The 11,524-nt window shown below is 36.9% G+C and overlaps 1 protein-coding gene across 1 annotated transcript; it reads left to right on the forward strand.

The window, feature by feature from the left end:
* Positions 1 to 347: 347 nt before the first annotated feature.
* LOC107602659 (interferon-induced very large GTPase 1-like) lies at positions 348 to 6,494 on the forward strand. The gene is made up of 2 exons (XM_016295222.1): positions 348 to 884; positions 1,767 to 6,494. Exons 1-2 carry the CDS (start codon positions 558 to 560, stop codon positions 6,492 to 6,494), a joined length of 5,055 nt encoding a protein of 1,684 aa, XP_016150708.1. The 5' UTR covers positions 348 to 557.
* Positions 6,495 to 11,524: the final 5,030 nt, after the last annotated feature.

Genomic DNA, 11,524 nt, shown 5'->3' on the forward strand with positions numbered 1-11,524 from the left:
ACTTTATGTTATGTTATGTACATGTTCTTGCACACTTTAAAAAATAAATCTAAATTCATCTTTTTTTCAGAATAATGAACAGCTTCTAGAATAAAAGTGTCTCCAAACCTGATGAGTGAGTCACCTGGGCTGTCTTGTACTCAGAACTATGGGTAAGAAAACAAAGAATGTTTTTTTTTTTATCAGATTTTTCACATTGCTTATTGAGTCTTATTTTTATGTTGCAGTGTATTGATGAATCTGAGAACGGTTCTTCTGTATTTATTCTAGATCACCCTCTGACCATTGTGTTTTTTGGAAACTCTGCTGCAGTCCAGTTTCAACATGACAATTTTCTTCTTGGAGAAATACAACCAAATATTGAAAATGTTGCAATATCCAGGACTGTTCTTTTGCAGATTAAGAAATCAGGATATCGCGTCTCAGTGATCAACCTGATTGGCTTACATGAAACTGCACTTGATCTGGATGCTCTCACTGATAAACTAGTGAATGAAAATGAAATCATCGCCTTCATCTTTGTTGTGCGACTGGGCCAGTTAACAGATGCTGATAAGATGGGTATTGAGTGGCTTCAGAGAGTATTTGGTGATGGAGTTCTTCAATTTGTGATGATTCTCTTCACCTATGAGAGCCAGGAAGAGTCTGACTCTATAATAGATGATCTGAAGAAAAACTCTGCTCTAGAGCGGCTGATTGAGAAATGTGACGGAAGATATCACACCTGCAGCAAGAACATGAGCAACCAGTCAGAGATGAGAGACCTGATGAACAGGATTGAGCAACTGTTTATTGATAATAAACAGCAGGGCTACCCTAGTGAGATGTACACAGCAAAAGACCTGCAAAACAGGACACGTCGAAGTGGTAAGAACACAGATTTGGTTTAATTGATGTTATGTTGGTTCTTTCATATGTCTATTTGCCCCTGACTCTAACACTTCCACCAATTGTACTTGTAACATATATTCAGTTAAGCCAAGATTCAGAATCCAAATTCAGCTTTTAATGAGAAAACCCTCAACTATGCAAGTAAATCACTTGCAAATGCAACGAAGTTCTCATGCTAGGCAACTAAATAATGTATATCATAAAGTATTGGCTAATAAATGGTTCGATTATACCAGTCTTCAACAAAAAATATTTAGGTTATTGTTTGTTTTTGTCTGTTTATATATTTTATTTTATATATATTTTATAGAAATATAACATTTCATTATATTTCTCTCTCCTTTTCTGTTCTGTCACAAGACCAACCCACAGTTATCGGAAAGAGTATGGACTGTACCTTGATGACAGAGACAAGGCAGACACATAGGGTAAGTGATGAGTGTAGAGTAAAAATAGAACATGAAAAGGAAGTTAGAAAGAATTCCATGAATGTAGACATTCAGCTTATAGAAATATTTTTTCCTTATATAGTTTCACTTGACATTTTTATTTAGACACTGGTAAATGTTCTTCAAAGAGTCTTCTTGGTTATTTTTGTCACATTAGCTCAACAGCCCTTTTAGATATTCTTCCTTTATAAAACACTTTATACACAGATATTAAAATTAAATATATGGTTTTGCACCTTTTATCTGTCATATTCAATACTTTCCAAAGACAAGTAAACATGTGCACACATTGTTTGTTCACAAGTATAGCTGACATTAAAGTTTCTTGCCAACAATTAGTAAAACTGTGTAAGAAAACAAAAAAAGTATATTTTTGTAAATTATGTTTTAAACTAACTGCTTTTAATTATGATGTATATTTTACAGGGACATGTAGAGAAGTGTTCATTAGATGGGGCACGATTAGATCGAAACAGAAACGGAAGGAGGAAAGAAATAGAGCGTCTATTTCACAGACTTCATCTTGATAACATACACCCCTCTAAACTAAGAGCTGCAGATGTTCTTCAACTAACTACACATTCATTACAGTCCCATGAGTCTTGTGCTGATGAGGACCTCATACAGACTTTCCTACAAAAAATACTGATGATGAACTACAGAGCAAGGTACATTAAAACTATAGACACACAACATGATGAGCAACAAAGAAACAATGACTTGACTGAAGATGAGGATGATGCTGATATTTTCCGAGAAATATCTTTGATTCCTGAAGAAACAAACGGGAGTGATGCTATCCACCCGATGGATGTTCAGATGGCCGTGTTTCATTGTGCTGATCGTTTCTTAAAGCAGCTGATGGTGACTAAACTGTCTCAGTGTCAGTACTCTCTGCCTCTGCTTGTTCCTGATCCATTCACACAAGAGATTGAGTTTCCTCTCTGGACATTCAGACAAATCAACAAGAGCTGGAAGATGAAAGATGCTAAAAATGAAATAATCAGCAAAATCCAACCAGTCTGGAAGACAGAAACACCTATGGTGACTTTCTTCAGGTTTGACTCTGTAGCCTCATCCAAATCTCAGTTGATGAATAATCTAGTTAATGAGAGACACAACACGTTCTTCCACAGGAACTGCCCAGGCAGCAGCAAAACCAGACTACTGATGGATGGAGTGGTGGAGATCGCCTGGTACTGCCCCTCTGGGAAAAACACGGATAAATTCAGTCAGTGTGTTGCTTTCTGTAACCTTCATGGTGATGCAGGAGATAATGAGAAACAGCTGCAGATCCTCACTGAAATGGCCTCAGTCAATGTTGTTGTTCTACCAAGACTTGACCAGAATGACAAGAACGCAAAAGAGATTCAAAACCTGTACAGGGGCAGAAAGCCACTCATTTGTCTTTTTACTGAAGATAAATCTAAAGTATCTGTAATAAGGAAAGAAAAATACAAAATTGGACTAAAAGACAGAAATCAGGCTGATGTATCTGAAGAACTCATAATAGCTATAAATAAATGTCTCTCATTCTCATCTTCAAAATCATCATCTGTTTTTAGACTTGAAGATGTGTCCAAATACTCAGGTATCAGAGTAGATGAGGATCATGACAATGACTGCAACAGAGGGAAAAAAGCAGCCCAGCATATGATGGTTTTACTGGAGAAAAAAAATCTGACGGAAATAAAAGAATCATTTCTGCCCTGTCAGGGCAAACCGTGGCATCAGTGGTGCGAAAAAAACAAAGAACTACATCGATCTCAGGGAAATGAAATAGACATAGAAATAAATAAGAAACAAGACATGAAGAAATTTCGTGAACAGCAGTATAAAAATGGCATTGGTGATTTCATGAAGTTGTTTATTGCAGAAATAAATTCACAATCACCAAATGAAAAGATATTTTTTCTTAAATGGCTCACAATCCTCCTGGATGAATATACTTCAGCTGACCTTTCTACTCTGCATTACAAGTACAATGAAAAATGGTCAAAAGTCAGAGCTGTGCAACAGATGACCAATGAACATGCAGAACTTGAAAGGATATCAAAAGAACTTCAAGCAGCAACCTTTGGCTTGGAGCACATCCTGAGGGAGATCGGTCAGATCTATGAATCATGTAAATCAGTGAATAAGAACAAAGAAGGTCTGCCATGTAATTTTTCTTCTCTCCCGAGTCTTGCAGCAGAGATGATGATCTCTGGATTTCCACTGGAGCTGATGGATGGAGATGCTGCTCATGTTCCTGTGGTCTGGGTGACTGCTGTTCTACATGAACTCATCCAGAAACTGGGAGACAAGAGAGTCTTTGTGCTGTCAGTTTTAGGGATCCAGAGCTCTGGGAAATCCACTATGCTGAACGCCATGTTTGGACTGCAGTTTGCTGTCAGTGCTGGCAGATGCACCAGAGGAGCTTTCATGCAGCTGGTCAGAGTGTCAGAGGAGATGAAAAAACAGCTGAAGTTTGACTATATTCTGGTTGTTGATACTGAGGGGCTTCGTGCTCTAGAACTGTCTGGAAGGTCAACAAGACATCTGGACAATGAATTGGCCACATTTGTTGTTGGTCTTGGTAATCTGACATTGATCAATATCTTTGGAGAAAACCCATCAGAGCTGCAGGACATTCTTCAGATCGTTGTTCAGGCCTTCATGAGGATGAAGAAGGTCAGACTGAATCCCAGTTGCATGTTTGTTCATCAGAACGTTTCAGAAGTCACAGCCGGAGAGAGAAACATGGAGGGAAGGAGACGGCTGCAGCAGACACTGGATGAAATGACAAAACTTGCTGCTAAAGATGAAGTCTTTGATGCTGAATGTTTCAATGATGTCATTACTTTTGATATACAGAAAGATGTGAAATATTTTGCACAGCTGTGGGAGGGAAGTCCACCAATGGCACCTCCAAACCCATCATATTGTGAAAACATCCAAGAGCTAAAGACAACTTTTTTTAGCCATGCCTCAAAATCACATGGCTTAGAGCTGACACACCTAAAAGGCCGTATTAATGATCTCTGGGAGGCTTTACTGAATGAACGATTTGTGTTCAGCTTCAGAAATGCTCTAGAAATCGCAACATACCGAAAACTGGAAACAGAATACAGCAAGTGGTCCTGGAATCTCCGCAGAACTATGCTGGATATAGAGAACAAACTCTACAACAACATAGAAAATGAAAGAATTGATGAGGTTTCAGAAAGTCATCTTAAAGGAAAACTAAAAGTGAAAAGTGAAGAAGTAGAAAAATCTATGTCAGATTTCTTTGAGAGAGACAAAGATAAAGATATACTGATACAGTGGAAAGCATCATTTCACATCAAAATCAATGAGCTTCAGGAAAACATTGTGAGAGAAACAAAGAGGAAATTAAATGAGATTCTTCAGCAGCGAGATATGAAGAAAAGGATCGATGCTCAAAGGACACGCCATGAAAATACTCTCTTGGAAAAGAGCAAAGAACTTGCAATAAAACTCAAAGACAAAGCCAATGATGAAACAATCCTGAAAAAAGAGTTTGGAAAGTTTTGGAAAGAGTGTGTTAATCAGATTACCACAGAAACTCCTCCAATCAAAGACATTGATGTATTAAAAGACATGAAACAGTTCCTCAGTAACTATAAAACTGTTCCTGTAAATGCATGGAAAACGAGCAGGAATATTTTCTCTGTGCCGAGTTATTCAGATTATGTACAGTTAAAGAAATCCTGTGGAATTACAGAATATGTTAAAAATTCCTTCAGGTCAGCTAAACAGAAGTTTGAGTTTAAAACCCAAATTAGAACCTTAGTCAATGACATTGCTCAACATGTAGACAACATGATCATGTCGTATAACATTGCAATGATGGGCTACAACAAAAGCTGCATTCAAGAACTCGCAGATTATGTCAAAGACAGAGTAGAAGATTATGGGCACGGCTCCAGGGACTATGTGTTTACGAAAGAATTTTACATGGATTTGGTCATTTCCATCTGTAAGAGAGAAAACAAGATAATTACTGACCAGTATACAATGTTCAGGGAAGCCAATGATCCTGTTTTCTACTTTGAAAAGAAGAGCAAAGAGTACTACAGTATTTTCCAGAAATACTGTCAAGGTGCAACATCAGCTGCCATTTTTGGTGAGATCATCTGTCAGAAACTGAAAGAGCCCATTCAGAAGAGTGTCTACAAAGATACAGCCAGAGATATGACTAATGAAATTCAAATAAAGTGTGACACACTAAATGGAAACAGATCTAAACTAGAGAAACACATCCTAAAGAATCTGGCAGAACTGGAGGATTTTGGCAAATACATTACATACTTCAACACTCCCAGAGACCACTTAAAGAGTTTTGTCAGAGATGAAGTCAATCAGTACATCACTGATAAGTTTAGAGTCAGTGTTCAGCCCAAGATGAAGGAGAACATTGAACTCCTGCAGCAGAAGGTCATGGCAGCAGCTCACAGAGCGACTACACTCGTCAACACGACCAGCGGAGATGTTCAGAAGTGGCTGGATAATTTCGCACTGCAGCTCTCAGATTTGCTGATATTCTCTGTAAAGGACCTCAATGGAGTGAGTCATGATGGTGTGGATGATTTCAACCTCCTAGAAGATGTGATGAGCGAAGAACTTGGTTCAGTATCATCTGAAATACAACAGAAATTCAGTACAAAGACGTTTCCAGTAAATCTGGAACATAAAGACAGACCAGATGAGATTCTGATTGATCATCTCTGTCAGTGCTGCTGGGTTCAGTGTCCGTTCTGTGCAGCCACCTGCACCAACACTGTAGAAAACCATACTGGTGATCACAGTGTTCCTTTCCATCGAGTGGATGGACTCACTGGTAGCTGTTATGATGAAACAGAGTGTCTCAGTACAGATTTTTGCACAACTTTAGTAAGAACTAGTAAAATGTTCTATACAGGTCAGTGGTTTCTGTGCAGAGAGTACAGAAATGCAGGAAATGTTTATACAGAGTGGAACATCACTCCTGACTTCTCAGAGCTGCCGTACTGGAAGTGGTTTGTGTACAGATTTCAGGAAGATCTGGAAAAACACTTTGATAAAACATTCCACATGTGGGATGAGATTTCATATGAATGGAGCCAATACTCAAAAGAGCAAGCTATCGAGAGTTTGGATGAATACATCTAATGACAAATTAAATCACCATTAATAATCATTAATCTGAAGTTCTGTTAGCTACTAAAGACTATTCATTCTAAATGTTTTTTTTTTTAAATAACTGGTTAAAAACATTATTTTATGAATGAATGGAATATATGTGCATGACTGTATTTCATATTATTTTATGTAAAAAAAAAATGAATAAATGGTGAGCATACATTTAAGTGATTGGCCTATATAAAAGTAAATAGGCCTTAAAAACCAAGGAGTCTGCTTGACTATCATAATGTCCTGCAGAGAGCAGCAGAGCTGTTGTAATGAATATGGACCCTTTTCTGGGTTATAGCAGGGTAAATTAATAGATACAATGGTACAATGATACAATGGTAATAAAACATTAAAAATAATGAAGCTTCATCCAAAGTTCTGTGATGTTATCACATTGATTGAGTCAATAAATGGGGTTTCTTTTGATTTTCTCAGTAAATGATCTTAATAAATCTTGATCTTAATAAATGTTGTTTCATTTCTTTCATAGATCTGTTCATGTGGTCTCAAGCCACAGAGAGTCTAACAAACACACCATTAACTTTAGGAGCCAATTTGAATATAACCTGTGATCTCAGTATAGATGAGATTTCCTGGTACAAACTGAAGTTACCGGATCCTTCACACTTATGATCGGTGTTGGGCAGTAACGCATTACTTAGTAACGCGTTACTGTAATTGGATTACTTTTTTAGTAACAGAGTAATTTAACGCGTTATAATTTTCAAAATAGTAGCTAATTAGAGTATAGGTACAAGCCGAGGTCTCTATACTTTACTGCCGCGTTACATTGCTGACAGAATGCAGTGATTTCTAATCTAGAGATTGTAAAAACGATGTAGCACACGCACTGTCGAGTCCAGTGCCAGTGGGTTAGAGACCTGTTCTCCCACGAGACCCGACGCAACAGAGCGCGGCGCGGGACAAGACTTGATAGGCGAGTGCAGACACTCGTGTGTGTGCGGGATGCGGGAGAATAAAATGATTCACGGGACTCCCGCAAAATAGAAATATCGAAACATAAAATATCTAAAACAAATAAATTGTTATTCATCTATTGCACAAAAGCAGCATGAACTAATATAAAATATAAACGATTAACAGGTGCAAGCGTATGCAGAGTTTCTATTTCGGCTATAACACGTGCTTGCAGCATTGAGCAATGCAGTGCTGAAATTTGCGTGTTCACGAATCTTCTCATTATAACACACGAATTGTAGCCATTATGAACGATTCATTATGCATATATTTATTGTGTTATAACAGAGATTTGTGAGATTGCCATAAACTGAGATGTCTTTTCGAGATTATAAATGCAGTGCTCTTTGCAGGCATTCTGCCATGCCAAACCATGCATGTAGCAGCCGCTTGCTTTAGTTAAAAATAACAGTGTTCTGTGAATGTTGATGCTTTAATAACAAATAGCTACTTGTCGGGAGCGTGTATGCTGGGATTTCATGAATTTCATGGAGAAAAAAGTAACGTAACTAGTAATGTAACTAATTACTTTTGAAATAAAGTAATCAGAACAGTAACGTGATTACTTTTAAAAGGAGTAATCAGTAATTTAATTACATTTTCAGAGTAACTTGCCCAACACTGCTTATGATAACACATTTATTAAAATGAATAATTTATTGATAAATTAATAAGCTAATTAAATTTAATTTCATTTGTGATTTGAAAGTCTGATGCCTTGAATAAATTGTCTTTGTAAAATGAAGCAGAACTTCTGTTGACAACCACTTTTTCAAATATTGACTCAACAACAACAAAAAATAAATAAAGGCCAGACTCGAGACCGATAAACACAGGGGTATTTATACAACTATGTTCAATTTAGATGTGAGGTGTAAATATTTGACAACAGGAAATAACTGCAACAGAAAACAGAAAAATAATTGCCTTTGAAAGGCTGAAATGTTCACTTGAATGTTTTGAACTGAACATCTTTTGTGTCTTTCCTAAACATGTCTGTTTAGACTACAAATCTTTCAGATTTTCCATAATGATCAATTAACTAAATTAGAAAAAAGGAATATGCATTCAATGAATTATTTATTTGCTTAAATTTGACACTAAATGTGTAGATCTAGAGATGAAGCAGACAAACTGCAATGCTGCTGTTTCCATTTGAGTCTTAGAGCACTGAGAAATGATACATGAATGTATAAAGGTTTTGGAGAAGCACTGCACTCGAGACAAAGGTAAGCAACTGTTTTTCATTGGCTGTCAAGTGACCAAACCAGTGGAAGAGGTTTCTGCTTTTGGTTTATTGTTTCAGTTGAGTTTAATCACATGGTTTTTGCTGAAAACAAATTGTTATAATGTATATTATTAATATATATTTATATAATTATTATAAAAAATGTCCATTACTCGTGCGAGGTCATTTCCAAAGAACCACCGTGCAATAACATATTTACATGTTTTTTAACAGATTAAGAAATGGTTATCATTTAAATCTGCAAAGTGTCACTAAATAAACACAATACTTACCAGTTCATCTTGAATAGGGTCTAAGTCCTTCTCCCACCTTGCACCTGAACAAGCATATGATTGCTCTACCTGCCATTTGAATGTGGAGTAGCTGTGGTCCTGGAGAAACATCCTCTCAGTTGGTCCAGCTGATGATATACAAATACGAGACAATGGACTATATGCATGGAGCATTCTTTAAAACTTCTGTATATAGATAAGCCAGCTCGAAAACTTCTAGTGAAACGTCATTTGACGCTGTGGTATATATGTAGATACTCTTGAGACCCTCAAAGAAACCTCTCCTGCCTCATTCTTGTCAGAAACTGAGAAACAAAATAACTGCAATAATAAACAATGACAGCAGCATTATCTTACAGCTTCATGTTAATTAATATCACTTAACAACATCATTTTATATGCTGATCCTGGTAATCCCAGAAGAGTACCTAAACACGTAATTGTACATTTAAATGCTAACAAGTACACACTATCATAACGGTTTAGGCTAACGTTGGCTTGCTAGTGATGTTATCTCATAAACAACATTGTAATGGTATTCTTGATACTTGATAACTTACCTTCATAGACATGAATACATGTTTTAAACGCTTATAATATTTTAAAGCCTTTATTATTTCTCAGCTGTGCAGAGAAATTCACTTGAAAGATTCACTTTTTAATCATGATGATGACATAAAAAAAATGTGCCAAAAATGACATGGAATTAGCATTATAACCAGTAGATGGCAGTAGAGGATCACCCATTAGCTCAGTTGCCATTTCAACTCCCTAGTCTTTTCACTTTTTGTTTTTGGATTTATTAAAAAAATACTATTATAAGAAATGTTTTAGTACTTTTACTGTACTGAAGTATAGCAAGTGCAGGAAGTCACAAAGTCTCATGTTATTTAAAAAATAAATAAGTTTTATCATTAACTGTAGAAGCTGCTCATATTCAGCCAACACAGACTTGTTGCAAGCTGTAGTTTTGTTACTCTGAATGTACTCTGAATCACTTAATGCTGTTTTGACATCGGCTTCGCAGATGTTTTGTTCCATCCATCGCTACAGTTATCACTGTTAATCATAGTAATGACTCACGCAACAATCTAGCCGACTACCTTGTGTTATTATTTACCCTCGCTTTTGTCGTTCCTGAAACAGTATACGTGAGCTTTGGTCCTCTGATACAAACAAAAATGTTCTTCTTCAGATTGTTAATGGATTATGTAGAGAAACCGAGCAAAGGGCACTCCCTTTATAGCACAGCTGAGTTTGAAAGTTCACTGGAAATGACTGAGCTGGCTTATCTAAAATCAGGAAGTAACTGCACATATAGTCCATTAGTAACAATAGGAATTACAAACAAATATCCAATATTTCTCAATCTAGCATTTCATTTCAAACTGTTTTATACAGAGTTTATCAAACACTCTTACTTTTCAATCTGTAGTATGTTTTCAGTCTTGACACACTGACCCTCTGACAAGATGACCCTTTGACGATAGTGGCCACCCCTTTGGAAGAGATGCAGAAGGCAAGCTTACAAGCGTCAAGAGCTTGCTTATGAAAATTAGCAAGCTTAACTGGGAGCTTATTGCAACTAAAATCACAAGCTAACAAAAAATTTGAACCTCCACATTTATCAAAGATCAGTTTAGGAATATAAAACCATAACAAATTAGGGTCAGCATTCAGGCAACGTTTAATCCAACCAATTTTAAAAACTTGATTGAGAGTACTAAAGTCCAAAGCATCCACACCTCCCTCCAAAGTATTTCTAATCAGCGTCTTCCTTTTAACATATTCAGTTTTATTTTTCCACAAAAATTTTAATAACATGGAGTCGATAGATGAGCATGTTTTTCAGTCAACATATAAACACAAAGCTGGGTAAACAATCCTAGAAATACCTTCCGCTTTAGATGCAGCATAGATGTATCCTTCGCTGCCTTTGATATCCCACAATCCTGTGCGTTCCATTCCATGACGGTTTGGATAAAAAAAAATAAAGATGGCATCTGAAAGTTGCGTTTGGTGGTCAGTTTGTGTGTAAATGTATGTTTCTGACAAAATTTTTGCACCTTTGATTTTATTTCTAGCGAGAAATCAGTATTATGATAATTAAATATTTGTTTAGTATAATTTTGTTGTAGATCATTAAACCGTTATGTTGCCTCAGAAGCCTGTCCGAAATCAGTTTCATGAGGTGCCTTTGGCTGCCTGCAAAGTCATTGCCTCATACGGCAGTGAGGCAGCAAGTCAGCTGCCTAGGCTTTGGGACACAGCCAAAAGGTGTGTTCACGCCATATCGTAATTACGAGATACCAACTTGTAAAAAGCGTTTACGTCCTCGTATAGCTCGTAATTACAACTTGTGATGGGATCTTCTGACAGCTACGGCTTGTACCACGTGACCGCTGCACCTCACGCAGAACCAGCACTGATCTATATATAAGCAGCAGGGGCGTAGATTACGCGGGGGACGCGGGGGACGTGTCCCCCCCACTTTTAATATCACGTAAATT

Source organism: Sinocyclocheilus grahami, unplaced genomic scaffold (assembly GCF_001515645.1).
Source record: "Sinocyclocheilus grahami isolate Dianchi unplaced genomic scaffold, SAMN03320097.WGS_v1.1 scaffold332.1, whole genome shotgun sequence".
Taxonomy (NCBI): domain Eukaryota; kingdom Metazoa; phylum Chordata; class Actinopteri; order Cypriniformes; family Cyprinidae; genus Sinocyclocheilus; species Sinocyclocheilus grahami.